At 38.5% G+C, this 25005-nt stretch overlaps 2 protein-coding genes across 2 annotated transcripts in view; one reads left to right on the forward strand and one right to left on the reverse strand.

Annotated features, from left to right (window-relative positions):
* The first annotated feature begins 898 nt into the window (after nucleotides 1-898).
* On the forward strand, nucleotides 899-15231 carry LOC113504116 (3-hydroxy-3-methylglutaryl-coenzyme A reductase). The gene is made up of 2 exons (XM_026886241.1): nucleotides 899-1081; nucleotides 12366-15231. The coding sequence occupies exon 2, from the start codon at nucleotides 12399-12401 to the stop codon at nucleotides 14889-14891; it is 2493 nt and encodes an 830-aa protein (XP_026742042.1). The 5' UTR covers nucleotides 899-1081; nucleotides 12366-12398; the 3' UTR covers nucleotides 14892-15231.
* A 1113-nt stretch (nucleotides 15232-16344) lies between these two features.
* Nucleotides 16345-25005, reverse strand: part of LOC113504319 (paired amphipathic helix protein Sin3a-like) — a 38232-nt gene continuing 29571 nt past the window's right edge. Inside the window, exons 21-28 of the mRNA XM_026886575.1 lie at nucleotides 23376-23480; nucleotides 22487-22685; nucleotides 21180-21347; nucleotides 20437-20528; nucleotides 19885-19978; nucleotides 19284-19408; nucleotides 18493-19074; nucleotides 16345-16398 (exon numbers count right to left, since the gene is read on the reverse strand). Coding sequence (XP_026742376.1) covers nucleotides 16345-16398; nucleotides 18493-19074; nucleotides 19284-19408; nucleotides 19885-19978; nucleotides 20437-20528; nucleotides 21180-21347; nucleotides 22487-22685; nucleotides 23376-23480 — 1419 coding nt within the window. The remainder of the gene's footprint in view (nucleotides 16399-18492; nucleotides 19075-19283; nucleotides 19409-19884; nucleotides 19979-20436; nucleotides 20529-21179; nucleotides 21348-22486; nucleotides 22686-23375; nucleotides 23481-25005) is intronic.

Genomic DNA, 25005 nt, shown 5'->3' on the forward strand with positions numbered 1-25005 from the left:
CGTAAGGATAAGATTCGGTGTGACGAAGTCGAGGGAGAAAGATTCCACGCACAAACAGACGATGTGTTTAGATATAACTGGTGGGAAGTTTTCTGCTTCCCTTATATATTATGTTCCAGATTCTGGGACTGCTGCGTATCATTATGCGCAGGCACAAACCAATGTTTGGTCTACTGGATGATGATACAATGGGTCGTCTGCAAAATAACACGAATAACAACACCTGATCCTATCATATTTCCGTATTACTTTTACATGTTTTGTCAAGTTATATTGTTAACAACATTATTCGCGTTGCTCTGGGTTTGGTTTGGTAGTACAGTTGTTATACCATTCTTTGAAGCGTTTTACGAGGCTTTGTTTGAAGAAGAATTGAACAAGCCTGGTACAAATACAACTCGTTTATCTTTTAGGAAGTATTGCTTTAGGAAAGGTGAGATATTTGACACGCCGGTGGATAGCGCAACCTTACCGAGTCGGCCCACTATGATTACCTTAATCGTAGAAGTTTTTGTACTCGATGTTTTAAAGTAATACAGATTCTGCAACAAGATAATTAAGAGTTTTTTTTTCTATTTACTAATTCGTTATCATCTTCGCTTTTACCAAACTTTGAATAAAATGTTTTTCAGTCCCAATCATGTATCTGAAAGAAACTTTATACATTTTGCGAAAATACGTATTCGTTAATTAACCAGGTTTTAAGTTGCGGGATTAAACTGTCACATGCTGATTGAAAATATAGCGTGGGTTAGGTGCGTAAGGTTTAACAGCCGATTCTGTATCTCAAACTACATAAATCGATAAAGCGAGTATAATATAAAATATCTAGTTAGTAGAAATATAAATACTTTATATGGCATCACTACAACTGACATCTGACATTGACAGTAAACAGATGGTGCTAAAAGAATTCCTTTGCGTCAGTCACCCCGAAAATGGCGAGAAGTGTGTTACGGCTAACATTTTTATAATTTCCACATAAAATCTGAGCGTTATTTCAAGGCGATAATTAATTGCTCAGTTACCAACGTCGTGTAAATAGTTTGTGTGAATTCCAGCTTAACATAACACTCTACTGGTGAGTAATAAATTGTTAATTTCGTATTATGAAAAAGTGAAATTTGAGAGTCAACTTTAGATGTGTATTTATTCAAATAATTTGAATAATAAAGAGAGATCTCGTTTCCGATCGACTCTGTTACTATTTCTGTGTGTTTATCAATGTATAGATGTATGTATTCAGTTCTTTTTCACTCTGAAATGAATGAAAAATTACATTGTTCGTATTTCTTAGTTTACATAAAGGATTGCGTGATTTGGGATAGTAGCAGCATATAGTAGGCTTATGTAGGCAGTAACGTGCAGAAAAACTGTGAGTTCCGCCGGCGAATATTATCACGTAAGTTATTATTACGAGAAAATGTGTTTTGAATGTTGATAAATATTAACTGAGTGTATAAACTCCAGTGACCTACTAACGGTGCGGAAGACACTTGACACACTTTCTAGATCATAGACAATTATTTATTTTTCTCACTGTGCAAAGGAAATTTAAATAGAAAGTATTGAACCTTTTTTGTGTTAGAAAGTAGTTCTTATTGGAATTGTTTATGGACATAAATCCAAAAAATAATTTATGTGGTGTTTTTGTCTTGTATGTCTATGTTCATTAAATTGTGTGTAATAGATTATAATCAAACAGTATATTGTAAATAACAGAGTGATGTTTTTTCCAAAAGCAATATAATATATAATAATGTAACAATGCATAGTCTATTCGAACCTAGTTGCTAAAATGTGGTACAAATAATAGATATTACCTATGAACATTTCTCACCTTGCTCGCTCACTATGATTCAGCAATTTAAATCTATCTCCAAATACGTTTTCAGTATTCTCGGAATCTCCAAAATTATCTAAGCCTTGTGAAAAAAGAGTGATATATATCTAAACTAAGGTACTTATTAAATCAGTTATTTTTGTTTTTGTCTTAAACCCTGGTCTTATATTTTTTGTATAATGTTTGGCAAATGAAATACTTTGATTCACAATCCTAGCTACCTCGTAGAAAAACTGAGATAGAATATGTTCTGTTAAAGCTCAAATTTACAAAGAAATTTTATCTAAAAAGTGAAAACTGTCCTATTTCCAAAAGAATACTAAATCCACCATTGAAATTAGGCCAGTTGATATAAAAAAAATGTACGAGAAGATGCTTTCATTCCAGTGTTAAGATACTTGAAAATATTTATTCCATTCCTTACATGGACGGCTTAATCATAGCAAGACCAGATTTTTTTTAAATAAGTTATATAAATTAAGATTTCAAATGCATGGGTAGTTGTTGTAAATTATGTGAAATATATTTTCTTAATTATTAGAATATTCCTACAAAGTGCAAAGTGAAATAAAAGCAACAAAAATCTTTTCAAAATAAGCCACTTCATTTTAAAGTTGACACAAACTTACAAACTATAAAAAAGTAAAATCTCAAGGAAGTTTCACATTAATTTGTATAAATAATGCATTTAATTGATGTATACTGTTATTGCTACTTAATTGTGAAATATTCTGACTCATGATACAAGGAAATGGCGGCAAACCTTTAACGATTTGTCAACTGATCACTGTCATTTATAAAACGAATGTTTTCCTTAATTTTTTCGTCATTACGTATGTAAATTATGATTTAAATGTGTTTCCGACCGAAAAGGTAATTTGCTCGGTGAAATTTTTCGTGTAACCGTTTTCCGCATTGGTACTTTCCGTTTTGAATGTCCAAAAAAGATGTCAAGCAAAAAATTGGCGCCAAAACAGTACCTAGAAACAAATAAGGTAATTAAAAAAAAATATGGCGTTAAAAACGAAAAAAGTCGAGTGATATAGGTCACCACGCCAAATGCAATGTGCGCGACGTGTCGCGGATTCGATCCCCGAGGACAAACATTTGTGAGATCCACGAAGCTTGTTTTGAGTCTTGGTGCATTCGTGCACGTGACTAGAATGTTTGTGAATCCCCAACGACGAGAATAAAAATGTGTCCTAAATGAGGAAGTCAAAACAAAACAAACGAGATGACTGACACACATTTCCAGCCAAAATACCCGAAATACTTCTTCTTTCAATCTTAATTTGCTCTTATTCTGTTTAGTACCTTCCGTGTCAAGAGTTTTGAGTTAGTCAAAGTCAAATTATTTATATCAACTAGACCAGTATATGGCACTTCTGAACTTACAAACAATTTATATATAGAATATTAAAATCTAAAGTGTCAGTCTGTCGGTCAGTCTCCTATTGAAGCTCGTTCGGAAGGTGCATTCTCATGGAGAAGATTAGAAGTTATAAGTTAATAAGAGATCTAAGTGTAATCTAATCTAATAGTCGAAGCAAGCTGTACCTACGTCAAATATTTAAAGGCGGACGCGTCTTTCCCCGGTTGCAATGAAAATTTTCGCAGTTTGCAACAGTATTTGCCAAAGAATAACGTCGCATCGCAGACACCAGCCCTTAATTCTGGACTATGCATTATCAAGTGTGAACACGCATGTTCTCACGTATTGACTGTACGACTATATACATATATATAAGGCTAGTGTTGTACTACAGTGCATGAATAATTACAACGCATTGCCATGCACCGACACCAAAACGCGGATGACGTACGACGGCGCGGCGTGCGGCGGTTCAGGTTTAGTCAGTAACCTACATGTTACAGATTCGAGACTGTTACCGTACTAGTGTTCACACTATTGATGGTCCGATATTTAAAGTTCGTTTTGTGATAAGGATTTCTTTTAGTTCATAATATATTCCTAGATAGCTTAAACCTATCATTATAAAGCAAAGAAAAGAGGTAACATTAAAGTCCATTAAAATGTTACATTAATTCCGGGTTGCGTTTTCTAGAAGAAGCAATTTTCGACCCGCGTTTTAAATATTATTTAAAACGCCCCATTTAAATTTTATCAACCAGAACAACAAACAAACAAGAAAGTGAGTGTACAAAAACGTGGGAAAATAGGTAGGGGTAAATAGAGACGAATTTTGTTAAACATGGTTTCTCAAACATTCAAGTCACATACGCAATGACACCCAGACTCGGAACAAGCATTCGTATGTCACACAAATGCTTGTCATACGAGGGGTTCGATCCTGCGACACGAAGCGCTGTGGCTTTGGCGTTGTGACCACAACCACTCGGCTATCCGTGCAGTCAAATTTATCGGTAGTATTTTGTCAAGCAAAAAGTCCGTCTTAAAATTTAAATAATCTGTCATCCTTAAACGAAAAGCAAGCGAATCAAACCGCATGAAGCATCTAGTATGTGCCATAACTATAGGTATACCTATACTGTGAACACGTAAATCCATTTCCGTTACAATTTGCATCACAATGCCGCCATTGTGGCAGGATTGTGTGACGTCATACAAGTTGGTATCTGCACAACAATCTAATAAGCTGATACTAATTGAAAGATCGTAGTTTTTCTTATACGGGATAGCGCTCACGTATTTAGTATCTAAGTGACTACCACCAGAGTCGTAGGGGCCGTTGAGGTTCGTACATTTTTACCATATTATCAATAACTAGCTGTTGCCCGCGACTTCGTCCGCGTGGTAAGAAGATAAAAGTTATCTATACTAATATATAAAGCTGAAGAGTTTGTTTGTTTGTTTGAACGCGCTAATTTTAACACAAAAATATTTTTTCAATTTGAACCAGCAGTTTCTGGGATTAGCGCGTTCAAACAAACAAACTCTTCAGCTTTATATATTAGTATAGATTGAAAACGTAAAATAGTCCCGATAGTAAACCATCACCATTTTTCTCATCAAACCATGCTAAAAACTCTCTTGATTTAGTAATCATTTTTATATTTCAGTACCGTTTCATTTGATACCCCACTCGAGTATAATTGCAGACATTGGGTTATCAAACACCCCCCACAACTTTTAAACGGCTGTCCTAGCTAGCTAGCTGCCCGCCGAACTATGTACCGCTTAACAGTCGTTGATAACATCATCACCGGCCTAACTTTTCCCCACTATGTTGGGGTCGGCTTCCAGTCTAACTTTTTTCAGCTAAGTACCAGTGTTTTACAAGGAGCGACTGCCTATCTGACCTCCCCAACCCAGTTACCAGTTATCTACTCATTTTTTCCGCATCTTTTCCATATTTTCTCACCGTTTAAACCTCCCTAGACTTCCACGAATATTTCAAGACTAAAATAAGCCATATCGGTAACGAACAGCAATTCATTTTTATATATACGATGACTAAAATCAGTGGCCTTTAATGCAAAAAAAAAACTTAATTAAATCGATCAATCCATTCTAGAGCTATGTTGCCACTGACAGACAGACCCGTCAAACTCATAAAACTCCTCCTTTTTCTTTGGGTTTTAAAAACAATGACCTTTGGCCGCATCTTCTAAATCCATCTATCAGCTACCTCACACCAATTTTTATCGAAATCCGATCAGCCGTTTAAGCGCAAAGTGGTAAAACAAACATACTCACATACTTTCTTATTTATAATGTAAGTACGTACAGGATTAGACTTATTCTACCAATAAGGTTTTACTCATTACATCTAGTATTAGTATTTAGTACTAGTCTGTTTTAATTAGCCTAGACTAGACTTTCTCCTGTCACTCAAGTACCTTCGTTACATAGGTTGGTATACATGTGAACATGCATGCCACAGCTGTTGTATGTATGCATGCTCCCATGCATGCTAAGTCTAGATATGTTTGATTCATGCGTTGATCTAGCCTATAACAGGGCAATGTAGAACAATTTCTCGAATCTATCAAAACATTGATGAAATTTTTAATAAGTTGAAATATTCATAAGCAATTACATTTATATAATAACTAGTTGCCCCAGTAAACGTTATTTTGCCATGGTGCAGAAAAGCATTTAAAAATAGGGGGATGAAAATTAGATTTCCCATTCTCAAACCAACCCAATATACACAAAAAAAACATGAGGATCGGTCTAGCCGTTTCTGAGGAGTTTGACTGCAAACATCGCTGCACGAGAATTTTAAATATTGGATAGATACAAATCTGTAAATGTCCCGCTGTTATTCAAATTCCTCTTCCCATATAGGTTTTAACATTTATCGACTATTTACTTAACAATTATTATCTACTATTTGCTGCCATCGTCTTCTCTTCATTTTCTTTTGAAAGATAATTCAATCCATTTCTTTTTAAAACTAATTCATCCCTCTTTGTAGCCATTTTTTAAAACTTTTCGTGTTTCGCATCATAGCAAAGACATCTGCAATTCTTCATACCCCTTCCAGCTCTCTCCAGTTTAGGACTTAAAACTAAAGAAAAATCGATACAGGTTTTAAGGTTACCCAAATTGTCTTACAAGAGTTATACCTCATAGGTAACAATACAAGGTCATATCGCAACATTCAACATTACATCACAACCAAGCGTTAAAAATCTTTAAAACTCTGCACATAAAGTTCAAAATCGTCTACAAATCAATATTTGTGAGTATAAAAACTCGTTTCGCTATTTGGTGTCTAGCGTATGTTTGTTAAAGCAAAATGGCGAGATTTGAGTTTTTTTTTAGTATTAAATATCTGATAAAATAAGCTATAGAAATTAACAGTTGTTATTGTTTATATTAAGCTTTGTATGACCTAATCGCGTTAAAACAAATTGACGGAGAAAATTGTTTGTAAATTAAGATGGCGCGATTTCACAAGATACGAATTGCCGCTAATGATAGCAACCTATTTGGTCGAAGTCTGATTTTTTTCTAAGACGTAATTAATTATTATACTTAATATACTTTTATGGATAAATTCTAATAGAAAACGAAGATTGAAGTCTGCTTTTCAGGTAGGAACTTATGGTATCATCGCATTATTAATTGAGGAAATCTCATGTCACTTTCGGGTTCTTAAAAGAAGGTAAATCACAATATTGAATTCTCGTGACACGGTGCACGTAATTGAACTCTCTTGAACTCCGAAACGGCTCGGCTGATTCTCATGAAATTTTGTAATTGTGAAAATCAGACATATATGTTTCGTATCCTTATTTTTTCCCCTAAAACTAACTATTGTATGGCAAAACAACGTTTGTTTTGACAGCTAGCATCGGTATAGAGTTAGCAAAATGCATGTCATGGACACATTACATTCACGGGAAATAACTCAAACGTTATTGAAAGTTTAGTTATACCTTTATAACGACATGTAAGTACGTTTTAGGTTTTAGGTAATTCCTAATAAATACTAAGTGACTTGCTCGCGACTTCGTTCGCTTTGTAACTAGGAGGTTAGGTTTTGATAAATATTTTGCAAGAAATATTGCGACCATAAATTGAGATGTAAGCTATCCTATCTTTCAAGTTGGATCATGTTACACACAGTGTGCAAATTTGATTGAAATCGGAAATGTAGTTTAGGAGTCCATCGCGGACAAACAATGTGACACGTAATTTACATATATTAAAAAAAAAATACCAGCCTATATTCGTCTCACAGCTGGGCTAAGATTATTGGTCACCATGTCAGATCAATGCGGGTTTGCGATTCCAGATTTCAAAATTTGGGGTCCAAATGACCTCACGATGTTTTCCTTAAATTTTTTGAATGAATATACTTACCTATAACTTAAAAAAAGGACCATTGATACTTTGTCTGCAATGGAATTAAATCCGCACCGCGTAAATACAAATGCAGCATGCTCAGCACACAAACATTTGCCCTGGATGGGAATCGAACGCTTCCACAGGAGGTTTTAAAAACATTTAAGTCACACAAAGAAATCAAGATTCACAACAAGCATTCTCGGTTCACACAAATGCTTGTTCTACGTCTTCATTGAACCCGCAACACGGCACCCACAGTGGGTTAGTCGCGGTGAGCTATACCAGTAGGCAATTTTTCGCATTCCAAGCAACATAACGTCATCATCATCCTAGCCTTTTCCCAACTATGTTGGGTCGGCTTCCAGTTTTACAAGGAGCGACTGCCTATCTGACCTTCTCAACACAGTTACCAGGCCAACACGATACCCCTTAGTTAGACTGGCTGTCAGACTTTTCAATCTTTTGACTACCTGTAACGACTGTGAATGAATGACAGCCGGGACCCACAATTTAACGTGCCTTCCGAAACATGGAGGAACTCGTTATAACAAAAACGGTCACCCATCTGACCAACGATTCGATCGAAACACTTTAGAGCAAGCAACATGACCTCTAAATAATAAAAAACCAAGTCAAATCATGATTGAAGATATAGAACAATACAATAACGTTGGTTACAATATACAAAATATAGGAACCTAGTCACGTGCGGGTGCAGACGATGTGACACGAATACATAAATATGGTGGAATAATATTAAGGACTCTATGTGCACAAGTAGGTAATGTGCCGCCATTGAATACGGTAGTCGTCAATAAAGAATAAATAGATATTCGAAGATATAAGCACTTCTTTGAACTTGATAAACTCATGTCGTGGCGGGCTTTTAGTTCTTTATATGGGACTAGCTGTTGCCCGCGACTTCGTCCACGTGGTTAGAAGATATAAGTTAGGAATTTTTTAACGGAAGCCCTCAAAGATGAATATTTTTCCCGGTTTTTTACACATTTTCCATTGTATCTTCGCTCCTATTAGTCGCAGCGTGATGGTATATAGCCTAAAACCTTCCCCGATGAATGGTCTATACAACACAAAAATATTTTTTCAATTTGAACCAATAGTTCCTGAGATTAAACAAACAAACAAATTCTTCAGCTTAATATATTAGTATATATAGAGTATAGATTGGAAGCGTAAGTAACGGCAGGCAATTGACAAATTTGTTTTAATAAAATAATGTGGATGAGTAATATCATTTAGATGACAAATATTGGAGTCAGAATTCGCAAACCCGCAGTGATCGATACTAAAATCTTGTAGTTCTCAAATATCAAAGATTTTTTCGGAAGCAAAGGTTTTGTTTTAGAGTAGAGGGGTCTTTAATAAAGTATTTTTTAAGAGTTTTTTGTCAGCTGTATACTTCGGCGATCTTTTCATCTGCAAAGGTGGAGGAATCTGAAAAGCTCGTCGTCAGCTAAGTCACAACTGCACAAGTTGATCGATCACAGATTAAGATGCGCTTGATAAGGTCGGTCCGTAGATGGGTGACCATCTTACTTATAAAGAGTTCCTCCGAGTTTCAGAAGGCACGTTAATTTTTAGGTCCCGGCTGTTATTGACACATCTTTGACAATCGTTACAGGTAGTCAGAAGGTAGAAAGTCTGACAACCAGTCAGACTAAAAGGTATCATGTTGCCCAGGTCACTGGGTTGAGGAGGTCAGATAGGCAGTCGCTCCTTGTAAAACACTGGTACTTAGCTGCATTTGGTTAGACTGGGACTAACAACTATGTCGGTTTCTAGAAATTTGTTTTTCTATAATTTTATTTATTTATTGTCTTTATATCAAAGTAAAGTCCAATAAGATTTTTAATGAAGCATTTTAGATGTTGACTTCACAATTGTCCATTACTTGCGTTAAATAGTTATTTTTTTCACGCAGATTTTAATGTCTAAATAGCCGTGAAGATGTTGTTTTATACATAAGTATTATTGCCGTTTTATACGAAATAAAAAGGCGGTAAATGAGGAAATCAAGTAATAAAGTTTGAACAACATCTTTAGGGGTCCGTATCCATGGGGTAAAACCGAAGCCTGTTGCTAAGGCTCCGCTGCCAAACCTATTTCAACCACGGCGATGAATGTCACAAGACACCAGCCAGCTGCAGGACATGTTATAGTTATACTGCACAAGCGTGCGTTAACACCGGTGAGATGAGAGAGATCTAACTCAGGACACACATTTTCGGATAATCCCGCTGGCCCGGCAAACACCCACCCTAATTCGCTCCTCAGAGAAGATACTAATACTATAAAAAGGTACAGTTGAGACGAGCAATCTCAGGATCTGCTGAACCGATTTTGAAAATTAAACCAATAATAAGCCACGTTATTCCCGAGTATCACAGGCTATATATACCTACTCTAGTTACTCTACTTCTCGTATTAATCAGGAAAATGGACACCGGTCAGCGTGTAAGGTAGCAAAGTAATTTTAAACGCAATCGGACACCTTGAAAGCTTTATTCATCCGAAAACCAGTAATTTTCATTAACTTTCGATGTTATTTAAATTCGGTGATATAGAAAGCCCGCCACGGTCAGATGATGTTTGGGAAACAGAAACTGGTTTTGAATTTGTGGGTCATTGTAATTTGTTTGGGCATATAACGGTGTTTATACCAATTTATACGAAGGCATACTGGCCCAGTGGACTAAAGACCTAAAGAAACTTAAATTGCTATATTAACTTTATAATAAATATGTCAAGAGCGAGTCTAAACTTGTGACGATGAGGGTTCAGTACAAATAGGTTGGATAAAATTATCAAGCGTTGCTTAACCTCGATTTTTTATAATAATATATATTGTTATAACAGCAACAGAAAAATTACATCTGTGCAATTTTTAACTGTCCAGCTGTCAGAATTCGTGACCTACAGCCCGATAACAGACGGACAAACAACAGAACTTTAGCAATTTACCTGTACCTTTTACCCTTTGGATATGGAATTCTATAAATTAGCAAAATAATCCCGTGTTTATTAAGATTAAGTAGGAGTTATATATATTTTAGTTTTGAGCGATGTAAAAGTGTTTAGAATAAAACAGTTTTTTCAATATAGGTAATGGGAACACGTGTCGCAAATCGATTACAACTACAGCTAATAAAATTCAAATTGTTTTTAATACCAACCTGTAATCATCTGAAACAAAGGTTTTTTAGAGATCCGTAACCAAAGGTTGGAAACGGTACCTTATAACTAAGGCTTTGATGTATATATCCGACTCTTAAGACTGTATCTCAGGAACTGTTATAGCTAGACGATGAAAATGATCAGAGATTGTTCATTTATATTGCTGTAATAGTAACGAATAATATGGATTCGCTGGTTATTTTCAATAGGAATGACATTTTAAAATGTGTTTGAAAAAAGGCTTACTTTAAATAAAAACTTGTTGACAAAAACGCATTACATCGACACAAAAATGCGGATGACGTAGCACGGCGGTTCAGGTTTAGTCGGTAAGAGTCTGACATAACACTACCCATTTCCTCCCCCGAGGGAGTCGGGGAATCGTCGCGAAAAATGGTTGACCATCAATTGGTGGGACATATATTTGTAAGGTATAAGTTTTATTGTAGCCTCATCATCATCATCACCATCCACCTGACCTCTCCCATGCCACGCCACTGTAGTGCCTGTAGCTTATTTGTACGGAACCGTCGCGAGTCCAGCTTGCTCTTGACCGGTTTTTTAATACCAGCTTGTAAAAATCTCAAAACAAAGGATTTTTTTTCTTATACACTCGTACGATCATATATATATATACTTGTTAACTGTAATTAGTATTTGTATCGTAAAACTAGATGACATCAGATTTCTTCACTCATTAATCAACTTTAAATTATACCTAATAATATTTATCGTTATTTCACCTCTTAAAAAACCTGCTGAAATTGATCTATAATGAGTTCAATCGCATATTAAATGCATGAACGACAGCACGGATAGCCGAGTGGTTGAGGTCACCACTCCAAACCCACTGTATTTGTGTTATCCAGGAATGCTTGTTCTGAGTCTGGGTGTCTTTGTGCATGTGACTTGAATGTGTGTGAAACCCCCGCGACACAAGGATTAGATTCCTTAACGCAAGAGTCGATTTATCAATATAAAAGTAAGATTTTCAGCAGAAAAAAAATGCCGTCAAATGCGAAATATGAGTACGAAGTTAGAAATTGAAAATGAAAAATAGTTTCATAAATATTTCATGCAGCCTTGGTGCCAGTGTCAAAGAAGATTTTAATACATTTTTTTTTCTTATATTCGATATTGCTGACTGAAATTATAAAAACATATTATATTTTGTAATTTGATCATGAATATATTAAAAGTGTTTCCGAATCTGGTTTTTAGTGTTTTGCAATGTTTACATTAAGTTTAGTATTGGTTAATAACAATATTTAACACCTTGATTAGCACGTGAAAGTATAGGCTCCTTTTACAAATACTTATACATATATTGCTTCTAAGAAAACCCAACAGTGCAACTTTTAAGTTTATTGTTTTTAAACTACCAACTTTATGAACTAATTTTCTTGGTTCTCCACACAACTACCGCCATACAAACTCTAAGAGATTCATTTTAGAAGTTTAGAAATTAACTGAACTGTCTTAATCCAAAGCCAAAATATGCAATCTTCAAACATCCTAAAACTCAGTCTCATTCATTAATTCCAGATATCAGCTGTGAAGCAGCTAACCTGTAGAACCATGAAGGTTTGGGGAGCACACGGCGAGTTCTGCGCGCGACATCAGTGGGAGGTGATAGTGGCGACCCTGGCGCTGCTGGCCTGCGCCGCCAGCGTCGAGCGGAACGGCCCCGGGAACAGGTCGGAGCACTGCGCCGGCTGGGCCCGCGCCTGCCCCGGCCTCGAGGCCGAGTACCAGGCCGCAGACGCCGTCATCATGACCTTCGTCCGCTGCGCCGCCCTCCTCTACGCCTACTACCAAATCTCAAACCTTCAGAAAATCGCCTCGAAGTACTTACTCATCATCGCCGGAGTGTTCTCGACGTTCGCCAGTTTTATCTTCACTTCTGCTGTCGCCAGCCTCTTTTGGAGCGAGTTGGCCAGTATCAAGGATGCACCGTTCTTGTTTCTGTTGGTCGCTGACGTCGCGAGGGGCGCGAGGATGGCCAAGGCCGGCTGGTCGGCTGGGGAAGATCAAGGGAAGAGGGTTGGAAGAGCGCTCGCTCTGTTAGGCCCCACAGCAACACTAGATACACTCCTAGCAGTACTACTGGTTGGAGTGGGGGCCTTATCGGGAGTACCACGTCTAGAGCACATGTGCACGTTCGCTTGTCTCGCTCTGCTTGTCGACTACTTAGTCTTCGTGACCTTCTACCCGGCTTGCTTGTCTTTGGTCGCTGACTTTGCGTCTGGACGTAAGGAAATGTCACCTGACAGTCCGTTTTCCGAAGCTGACTTGAAACCAAACCCAGTGGTTCAGCGAGTGAAGATGATCATGGCTGCCGGCTTGCTCTGCGTGCACTTGACCAGCCGCTGGCCCTGGAGCGCTGACAATGGCATCATCGAGGGTCCCACTGACACTCTAACACCAGCCCCGCATGACAACATCCTGTTACATTCGTACGTCAAATGGTTCTCGGTCTCCGCTGATTACATAGTCATAGCAACCTTACTCTGCGCGTTGATCATAAAATTCGTTTTCTTCGAAGAGCAGAGGAACTGGGTGATCGATATGAACGACATGACGGTCAAGGAAGTGGTGCAAGAACAGCTGAGCCGTAAGCCAAAGTTTTCAGTAGGGGATGACTCGAACTCTGAAGTATCCACGCAGACCGAGGGCGTGTTAGAGGATGAATGGCCGACACTCTCTCCCAGCTCCTCTGCATCTAAATTAAACGCTAAGAAACGCCCGATGGCGGAATGTCTCGAAATATACAGATCTGAAGGTGCGTGCACCTCGCTCAGTGATGAAGAGGTGATCATGCTTGTGGAACAGTCTCATATACCGCTGCACAGGCTAGAGTCTGTGTTGGGAGACCCCCTCCGCGGCGTCAAGCTGCGCAGGAAGGTGGTCGGCGCGAGGTTCCAAACTGAACTAGCTATCAAACAACTGCCTTACCTGAACTACGACTACACTAAAGTATTAAACGCTTGCTGCGAGAACGTGATTGGTTACGTCGGTGTGCCGGTCGGGTATGCGGGGCCTCTGGTCATCGATGGGAAACCTTACATGATCCCCATGGCGACTACTGAAGGAGCGCTCGTAGCGTCCACCAACAGAGGCGCTAAGGCCATCGGGTCTCGTGGTGTCACCAGTGTAGTGGAAGACGTCGGCATGACCCGCGCCCCCGCTATCAAGCTGCCCAACGTAGTCCGCGCCCACGAATGCCGACAGTGGATCGATAATAAAGATAACTACGCCTTAATCAAGGAAGCCTTTGACTCCACTTCAAGATTCGCGCGCCTCCAAGAGATACACATAGGAGTCGACGGCGCGACCTTATACCTCAGATTCAGAGCGACCACCGGCGACGCTATGGGCATGAACATGGTCTCCAAAGGCGCTGAAAATGCTCTCAAACTTCTTAAGAACTACTTCCCAGACATGGAAGTCATCAGCTTATCTGGTAACTACTGTTCAGACAAGAAAGCAGCCGCGATCAACTGGGTGAAAGGCAGAGGTAAACGCGTTGTCTGTGAGACGACCATCACCGGTGATAATCTAAGAACTATCTTCAAAACTGACGCCAGAACTCTAGCTAGATGTAACAAAATTAAGAATCTCTCTGGATCTGCCCTCGCTGGGTCCATCGGTGGGAATAATGCCCACGCAGCTAACATGGTGACAGCTATCTTCATCGCTACAGGCCAAGACCCAGCGCAGAATGTCACCAGCTCGAACTGCTCCACAAACATGGAGGTCTGCGGAGAAAATAACGAAGACCTGTACGTGACTTGTACGATGCCATCTTTGGAGGTCGGGACTGTGGGCGGAGGGACCATACTGACGGGTCAAGGCGCCTGTCTCGAGATCCTGGGCGTGAAGGGCGCGGGTGTCAGACCGGCAGAGAACTCTGCAAGGCTCGCCTCGCTCATCTGTGCAACCGTCTTGGCTGGGGAACTCAGTCTCATGGCCGCTCTCGTAAACTCTGACCTCGTCAAATCCCACATGAGGCACAACAGATCCACCGTCAACGTACAGGACAACATCACTCTGAAAGTGCCCACCTTATAACACATGTTTGGTGCAGTTCCAACATGGCTGGTCTGCGCGGCTCGTCTCGTACGAACCGCTTGCCTTAGAAAACTAATCTTCAGTTATGGTCCAAATGGCTAAGGGCTGGTAGCGTAGGATTTCACAGGAAACATTCTCAGCCCGAAAACCCAGTGAAAATTGATCGGGATTTATCATTATTTTAGGTTAACAGAAGAGTTTCTGGGCGTATTATTACGGAATATGTGTGTATTGAATAATATTCGCGACAATATTATTGTTATAAAGATAGGTGCTTAGTGTATGGCGAGGCGTGAAAATAATATAACTATAGTTGATCAATAAATTAACTTTGAATGTTTATTCGTTTTTGTTCTTGCGCCATCTGTTAGTGGGACATGAAACTAAATCATGTGACACTCCGTTATTTGACCTTTCCTACCTTCCTCCTACTTGAGAATATAGATGTCGCTAGCAGTTCATTTAGGCCAATCTAAGATTTAGGCTTTGTCTAATTGCCAAAAAAAATATTGAGAGATAGAGGCCACAAAGATCTACACATTTTAAAGTTGCATGTTGATTCAGTTCACCATCGTTATTATCTCATTAAAGATAGAGACCACATCGTATTATATTATTAAGATGCAAAGTTTGTAACTTAATCTCGGGCATTACTGAACCGATCAATACAGTGTCGGCTGATTATCAACTTGAAATATAATATATCGCACTACGAAGGAAGGGCACAACTTAGTATCAAATATAAGTAGTGAACATAAAATTAAAGAGGGGCCCCGTCATAATTCATTGCCATTTTAACACTACTGTACAATACAAAACAAAATTAATATTTTTTCGTAAAAGAAACAACGTTCATGCAAACAGTTTTTTGTCAGTATTTTTTTGTAATTAGTTCATCATTTTTGATCAAAATAAAAGGGATTACAGATGTAACTTTGGGATAAGAACTTCCTCCAAACTCTAAATTCGCTGAATAAAATAGACGTTTCTAACACAGAGGATTGATAAAAAGTAGAGATAGAGATACGCCGAGTAACGAGTACCGAGTTTTACTCGGCTCAATTTTTTTTCAACCGATTATGTACTCGGCCGAGTAACTGGGTTCAATGAAAAGGCACGTAAACAAGTGCAAACAAGTTTGCGCCGGTCAAGACGTCGGCTCGCGTTAAAAGAGGAGTAGGCTGTAACCAGAACGTGCAGAGAACCTTGAGCTCCTGCATCATAACTTACCTTTGTTAAATTTTCAATATTAATTATTTTATTACTGTTCTCAAAATTTGGCTCATTACTCCTAAATCATTAACATAATTTTGATTTATTAATTCAGAATTTGAAAGGTTTCCTAAATTACTAATAAATGTTTTTTGATTAACAATTGTTTTCATTAAATCTACCTAAATATATTGCTTTTCTTAAACAAAGTATACTCGTTACTCGTTATCAAATAACCGAGTTATTCGGCCGAGTACGCAGAGTACCAAGTATCAAACCAGTACTCGGCCCGTCTCTAAAAAAGATATTTAATACAATAGTTAGATAAATGATAAATGACAATAGGTTCCTACTTACGTAAATAGACATCTATCAATAAACATTAACATAAGTTATGAAATTATTAAACACGATGCCTATTTATTTTCAAAAGTATGACGCAAATTCGTGCGTGCCTACTTTACAAAGCACTATCCTTAAAATACAGAATTAATACGTAGACTACGGAGAATAGTGATGTCAGAAAATGACAGAGATAGCCATCTTTTTCATAAAAAAAAATAGTGCAAAGGAATATAAAACATACCTATTAGTAAAAAGAAAAATATGATAAAAAGTTATTGTCTTGCTAATTCATACTGATTTTAGAAATATGATTGATAGCCATATCTTCGTGTTTTCTTCTGATTCCGCAATATTTTTGATATTATAGAATAATTTGAAATAATAAAATAACGTAGTTGGTTCAAACTTCGCGTTTCAAATAACAGTTTTGATAATCTATATACATAAGTACAGAGACTTGGCCTGCGCGTGTTCAATCGTAGATCGTACATGCCTACTTACATATTAAATCTAAACGGTAAACTGTTATGAGTGCCAATTACACTGTACAGTTAAGATAAATCGCTCTGGAAACATTAATAAGTACAATCAGTAAGTAATGACTTGAGTTTAGTGTCAGCTGGTTGTATAGTTTGCATCAACAACTGTTTCTATAGTTATGTCCCAGCTTCTTATGTTGTCAAGTTTTTGGTGTATTTATTACCTTACCAATTCACAATAATCCAATTTGCGATTAACCAGCGGACACCTGCAGCCACTTTAATGGGTAAATTTATCAGATTAAAATGTAGTCTAAATGGATTTAGTTACGCCGGCTGGTTTTAGAGTCACGCCGACTAGCTGCGCGCTGGCCGTCAGCGTCGATGTCGAAATGTATGCGGCGTCTGCGCTGAGCGGTCAGCGAGAATATACGAACCCCGAGTTTAATTTTGTCGTTTCTTCTCAGCCAGTTAGGATATTGTCGATTACAGTGTTCTTAAAAAATAAGACTAAGTGATGATACATCCTACTTAAAGAATAAGTGATTTCATGTCATTGCATACAATAGCTATAACCAATTTAGGTACCTATTGACCCATCAGCGCCGCCCAGCCTGTCGAACCAGCCTTACCTTTATGTTATGAAAGCTTATGATTGCTCTTTTAATTATGAATTCTGACATTAGAATGTTCATCCATAGAAAATGCGCTTTGTAACTGCATAAAGATTGTACGCCTTTTAAATAAAAACGAGAATAATGCTAAATTACCTCGTAATTGAAGCTATTTAGCCTCATTTTTAGTAAATAAAATTTATTGGCTTAATAATTACGGTAAATTACCGGTTTGCAGAGGTCATTTTAGTATATTTCATTGTTTTAGTGGTACTCATGTAGGTGTATCTTTTTCATTAGTCATAAAGCCTTGACCGTCTGATGAATTAATTATTATTGTATTTTGTTCAACATAATATAGTTTTGTAAAACATAATACTCATTTCAATATTATTGTAATATGAAGCATTTTGCAACATTTGGGAGTGGTAAGGTGGTGTGGTGTGTGTATTTGGGGTGGGTTTACGGTAGTAACGTGGAATAAAACACAGTAGTTATTATAAATATAATAATATTTGCTGTCAAGTCATCTGTTTACAAATGAACAATTGGTTCGTCAACATTGTAACACTATCACCTTGACGGTTCTATTTACACAATACATGATGTACTTGTTAAGAGATCTGTGAGACGCGGGTCGCGCGGCGGGCACTAAAACGTGTCCGCAGTGCGGGCTGCTGCTGCGGCTGCTACACGTGGTGGTCGCGCAGCCAGGCGCGGAAGCGGTCGCGGCGGCGCGCGTGCAGCGCGGCGTGCGAGGCGCGCGCGGCCGCCAGCGCGCCGCGGCGGCACAGCTGCAGCGCGCGGCGCGGGGCCGCGGGCTCGGCCGGCAGCAGGCGCGGCGGCTTGCGGCGGTGCGCGGGCGCGGCCGGCGCGGCGGCGCGCAGCGAGTGCGCGTTGTGCGAGTAGCCGCCCGCCCGCGCGCGCGCGTTGCGCACCAGGAACACGGGCTTGGCGGGCGCGGGGCGCGGCGCGGCGCGCGCGGTAGGCGGGCGGCGAGGCGCGCCCGCTGCCGGCCGCGTCCAGCAGCTCGAAGCTGACGCGGCAGTCGTCGCCGCCGTACAGCTTGACGAGGAACACGGAGTGGTCGTGTCGCAGCAGGCGGGCGGCGCGGCGCACGTAGGCGAGCGGGCCGCGCATGCCGCCGCGCGCCGCCAGCTCGGCCGCGCGCATGGACCAGGGCTCGGCCACGCAGTGCTGCAGCTGGCGCACGGCGATGCTGACCAGCTTGTCCAGCGTGTAGGCGGGGTAGGCCTTGATGCCCAGCATCTCGCGCGCCGCGTCCTCGTAGGCGGGCGCGTCCATGTTGCCGTCCAGCACGGCGCGCACCAGGTCCAGCAGCACGTCGTAGTACTGCGCGGGCGTGTCGGCGGGCGCGGCGGCGGGCTGCAGGCGCAGCGCGCTGGCCACGGGCGCGGCGCGGGAGGCGGCCTGCGCGGCGGCGGCGCGGCGCGCGGCCCCCAGGCGCTGGCACAGCGCGCCGTGCACGCGCAGGAACAGGTACCACGACGTCGTGCACACGAAGCGGGCCTCCTGCAGGGGGAGGGACACGTTACTAAAGCTTTCTCTACACTCTGCAGCACTCGTCACAATGGCCTTGTGATACGAGACTCAGATATCAAATATATCAACCACAGCAATTCTGAAACCTCAACCTATTACAAGAATTTTATCATCATTTACTCGTATCACGCACAAAAACATGAATTTAGTTTTATCACACGTAAATTATCAAGACTCACATTAGGCGGATGGTCTCTGTAGTCGTCCTCGATGTCCTGCGGCTCCGCTTTAATCTCAGTCTTCATTGACATCTCCTCATTACTGCTCGTGCGCTTCACACTGTTCGCCGATGCATTCGAACCATCTAACAAATACACAAAAAAGGTTCAGTAACATTTCTTGAATTCAGATTATGTCTGTAACATAGTCGTAGAAAATAAAATGCTATAAATTAAAACTAGTTCTTCTTTTAGTTAAAGGTAACAAGACAAGGGTCAGGTATTCATGCATTAGCGGACATAAAAGATTAAAATATCAACTATGTACTACCACTCAACTTGTAAAAATCTTTTAATATTATATACTTTTCAGCAAGCATAAGACAAATTACGTAATTCTTGGTGCAAGCAAGCCATAACACATTTTGTCACTGGATTTAACATATACGCGACTCTAGGGTATGATTATAGTTTAGGTGTAATTTATAGAGACTTCAGTGGAAGGCAGCATGCGGGATCACCACAGACATTCTGTCTAATTGCACATCGCATGTTTTTACATCATTGTCTCACATTATAATACAAAACATACAATATTCTATTTTAATGTTACGTTTCTTACCTTTGCTATCTGTGTTGTTATTGTTCTTGGGTTTGTTTTCCTTATTTTTATTGTTTTTACCGCTTTTGTCCGACGCGTTGTCTGATTCCGACGACTGTTGACAAATTTATACTTACATTAGTATTACGAAAATAAAGACCAACAAAGATATCTAGGTGAACGTAAAGTAGCCAGACTGAACACCAAATTTAGAGTCATTAAGTAAATTGTTTGGTGATTATTTATAGAGACTTCAGTAGGAAGGCAGCATGCGGTATCACCACTGAGATTCTGTCAAAAGCACATCGCACGGTTTGTCATCATTGTCTCAATGAATAGATATGAATATCCACAAAAAAACTACCATTTACATTGATATAATTAAAATAAATATATAATTTAGATCAGATACTCGGTTGTTCCACATAAAATTTAACATTCGTCCGAATCCATTCAGGTTTATCATTTTAGGAAGACCATAATTAATTACTTGTATGTCGAGATTCAAACTAACGCCATACATTACTTGTTGGCGAGCTCCCCTACTACGTAACAGTATATAAAGATGCTTACCTCTTGTTTCTCTTGTTTCACAGCATTGCTGTTCTTGTCATCTTGTCCCTCGCCGCTCGGACTGCCCGGACTCGCGGCGTCATCCTTATCTTCTGGACGAACAAGCAAGTGGTTAGTTTAATTATTTATTCATTGTATTTTAAAGATGATGATTTTTCAGGAAAGTTTCAGTTAGTTAATAGAGACTTCAGTAGGAAGGCAGCATGCGGTATCACCACTGACATTCTGTCAAAAGCACATCGCACGGTTTGTCATCATTGTCTCATAATTATGTTTGTTGCCTTCGGAATAATTATTTATTTTATTGCTTTGTCATATTGTATTAGACTTTAATTATGAGCCACAAGTATGGCTTGAATAAATTTTTACCACAATGTACCACAATGTATAGACACCAAAAACTTTAGTTTTATATTTTTGCAGATGCAAGATTGACTGTTTTGCTGGACTATTCCACTATACTCATCAAATACTTTTAATTGGCATGTAAAAGTGACATAATTCATCCTAGTTTCTTTTAAGGTTGACAAATGACTACTTTAGAACCATTATTAACAAGTAAGAATTTCGAGAACATGAATATAAAATGGTTACTTATTAAAATGATTTTATTTTTGAAAAGTTCTCGAGCCGAATTAAGTATTTTTTAATTAGAATTATATATTATATTTACATGCTTGACATATTACTACTTTAGAGCCCTTACTACCAAGTAGTTATAGTTACAAGTATTTGACACATACCTTCATCCCTCTCATCATCAGATAACGGCTGCCTGGGATGTGCGAACAGGTCCGGCAGGAAGTGGCGCAGCAGTTGCTTGATGCGACGCTTCTCCGCCTTCTGAATCGCGGTCTGCCGCCGCGCGTGGTGGATTAGCAGCTCCGCTGTGTCGCGTAGGATCTTTATTGCTGCGTGGAAGAACAAATATTGATTTAATTATCTAAGTTTTAAGTCTTGAGAAACTAAAGTATCTTACGATAATATCAACTTCCTAATAAATACTTTAAATGTTTTGGTGTTTGCTACTCTTTTATGTATCTCATATTATATGCTATTAAACTAGAACATAATCTAGGGTAGGTTATTGCGGAGCGAAGCTATAATTGATGTTTTCGTTGTTTTTAAGTTTACAGTATTATATGCTTCTATTTCAAACATGAAAAGCTATTTTACAAATTCTTCCTCAAATTGTTCAATAAATTAAAATAACATTCAAGTAGTCGGATACCAACACTTACTATTAAAACGAATACTCATACTTTGTAACAATGTAAGTAATTACGGAAAAGCCAAAAGAAGTCGATGAAAACTTAGAATTAGATTTTAATAGGTGTAATTATTTAGAAACAGCAGTACAATCGATCAGGAAATGTGTCGGTATGTAATTACAGAGTTATTTACGGAAGGAACATAGTTATTATAAATTATTCATTATCTTGTTGTTAGTTGTTAAGATTCGTAAACAGACGATCGCTTTTTCGATCCTTTATTTACTACAAGCATTTAATGTATATGATTTTTTAAGTTATAGAGACTTCAGTAGGAAGGCAGCATGCGGTATCACCACTGACATTCTGTCAAAAGCACATCGCACGGTTTGTCATCATTGTCTCATAACTTTTGTAATGTTCAAATTCAATAAATTTTGATGTGATCAAAGACTAAACAGTATTATTCTAAACCTTTGGAACAAGGCGACACTTAGAGATACAATTTGAGTAGCCTTTGTTTGCTTAATTCTGTGGAATGTGTGTACTTTTTCTAATGGAGTCATGAATAATCTAATTTATTTAGCCTATACTGCTAGTCAGAGGTCTATAATAGTAATGGTTTTAATTAGCCACATTAAATTACGTCGATTTTAATTATTTACTTTTCATATTGTACAGAACAGTCAACAGTTTAACCTAGTGCTATCATTTTATTCTTTCAATAATCACATCTAATACACAGAGCTTTTTTTAATGATTTTCGCTAACAAATTCCGACGCAGAAACAAAAAGATAAATTTTTTGATCATATAAGTATATTATAACTAGTTTCTTACCTTCCTGTCGGCTCTGCATCTCATAGTTGATGACGACGTGCGGCCCCTGCCGTCGCGCTGCGAACGCGGCTTCCACCTCGTTGAACAGCGACTTCGACCGCATCGCCTTCAAGTCATTTTGCTTAAAGTTGATTCCTTGGTGGTCTAAAGACTTCAAATAGTATTTCTCATTTTGTTCTCGCCATTGTTTGTTGAAACCCTGTTGAAATAAGTTGAATTAGTGATTTTTGTTGATGTTTGGAATATTTTAATTATTTAAATAGTTTTTATGGTAATAGAGACTTCAGTAGGAAGGCAGCATGCGGTATCACCACTGACATTCTGTCGAAAGCACATCGCACGGTTTGTCATCATTGTCTCAATAGCAAATTAGATTTAGGAAAAAAATCTAGAGTATGAATAACATACAAATACAATCTAGTTACACAATGCGTATGGTATCGTTTAGAAGATGCCATTATACATCCGAAGTATTGCTTTGTAATATGTTAATAAAATAATTATTCTTTAATCTGAATTAAAATGACAAGAATTACATTTATTCTTATAACTGTACATTTTTGCGCAATATCTAAACCACCTAAGCACTGATTTTCAAAGGACTATTTCTCCCACTAATGTTGTTTTTTTCCTTCGATTATTAGCTTCTATACCACTACATCCCTACTAATATTATAAATGCCAAAGTAACTCTGTCTGTCTGTCTGTTACGCTTTCACGTCAAAACCACTGAACTGATTTTAATGAAATTTGGTACAGAATAGAGTTGACCTTGAGAAGAAACATAGGATAGTTTTTATCCCGGACTTTGAAGAGTTCTCTTGGAAACGCGATATAACCGACCTCGACGCGGGCGTAAAGCTAGTACACAATAAAGAGTGAATGTTACCTTCTGCGCCTCCCGCCACTCGTCCTCCTTGGCCTTAAGCCGCCGCAACACGACGGGCACAGCGACGACGGGGTTCTTCTTGAGCCCGGCGATGATGTCCACCGCCTGTAAACAGACGACTGTAATCACATCGGCCGGTAACTTGCAGGGTAGCGGTGTACATACATGGTGATGATTTAACTGACTTTTGAGCTTGTTTTGAACCCCCGAATATAGAATAAAACCTTATTTAAACTTTTCAAATTTGTATAGCTCCCAAATTGAATACTGATATAATATTGTTTATTTATAACAGATCAATATGGTGAGAGCAGATACACTGGAATAAGAATTTATTTTCTTGGTGCAACAGTATTTTCGGGGGTTTAAATAAATTGTAGATAATAGAGACTTCAGTAGGAAGGCAGCATGCGGTATCACCACTGACACTCTGTCAAAAGCACATCGCACGGTTTGTCATCATTGTCTCAAATACAATTTACTTTAGACAAATTATAACCATTTAACACTTAGTGAAGATATTGAACTATCACAAGTTGTATTTTAACTTATTAGACTTTCATATTTAGCTCATTGCTGTCCACTGTTGGGCATATTCCTCTTGATATGCATATTAAAGTTAAATTAACACCATGTACAAACTAATAGGCTTTATATACTGAACTACTAAGCTTATGTTTGCATCTATTGCTATTTGTATGTAAGTGTGCTCATGCTTATAAAGTTGATATTTTATGTCAGACGCATTTTAAATGAACACTCAACTTTTTATCAACATAAATAACTTTTTACAAGTTCATTTGTAATTTGTGCAGCAATGAAAAGGTAACTCTATTTTCATCAATATGTCATAGTTTCAACGTAAGTTTAAGGTAAATGAAATTTGTGTATTTAGTTTCTTTTAGCATGAGCATACATACATAGCATATTTTACTGTGCATATAACTAACCATAACCACTTAAAACTAACTAAAACTAAATATAAAGGAGCATAGACAAAGGCATGCAATGCTGTGTATAAAATAATATAATTGCGGAATAAAATAGCAGACTGTCTTTATAGTAGTGAGTGATATAATAAATAGCAAAAAAAAACAACTAGCCCTCAACTGCTAAATAAAAACGATCATACCACAAAACTGTATAAGCCCAGAACCTAATCTAAATCTGATTATAGACTTTTCTCTAGATCCAATCATATTACTGGTTAATCCTCAGAAAACTATCCTAAATTAATCTATTGATCTTCTCTAGACTGTTCTATTCAGTTTTATCAAACAAACAAAAAAGTTACTAAAACCAGAAATTCAAAGCTTTAAAAATGAACCTAATACTTCAGAATATTTTCCTAGACATACAAAGCTACAAATACATTTTCACCCAACTATCTCCCAAACCTAACCTTTCTACATCCTCCCTAACCTCCCTATGACACATTTGATACTTGCCAAGTTTCTTATCCTCCAAAACTTCCTAAGCATACAAAGCTACAACAACCTCTTCCGATTTCCACCCCAGAATCACCTACCCCCTACATCCACCCTAATCTCCTACGACATAAACACACTTGATAACTATCTTATTGAATCATCGTAGAAGCTTGTTCTACAGCCTGCTACTAGCACAGCAT

This window comes from Trichoplusia ni, chromosome 21 (assembly GCF_003590095.1).
Source record: "Trichoplusia ni isolate ovarian cell line Hi5 chromosome 21, tn1, whole genome shotgun sequence".
Lineage (NCBI taxonomy): Eukaryota > Metazoa > Arthropoda > Insecta > Lepidoptera > Noctuidae > Trichoplusia > Trichoplusia ni.

Bases quoted from the DNA above. Each gene is read 5' to 3' on its own strand.
- LOC113504116 (XM_026886241.1), top strand. From the start codon at position 12,399: ATGAAGGTTTGGGGAGCACACGGCGAGTTCTGCGCGCGACATCAGTGG.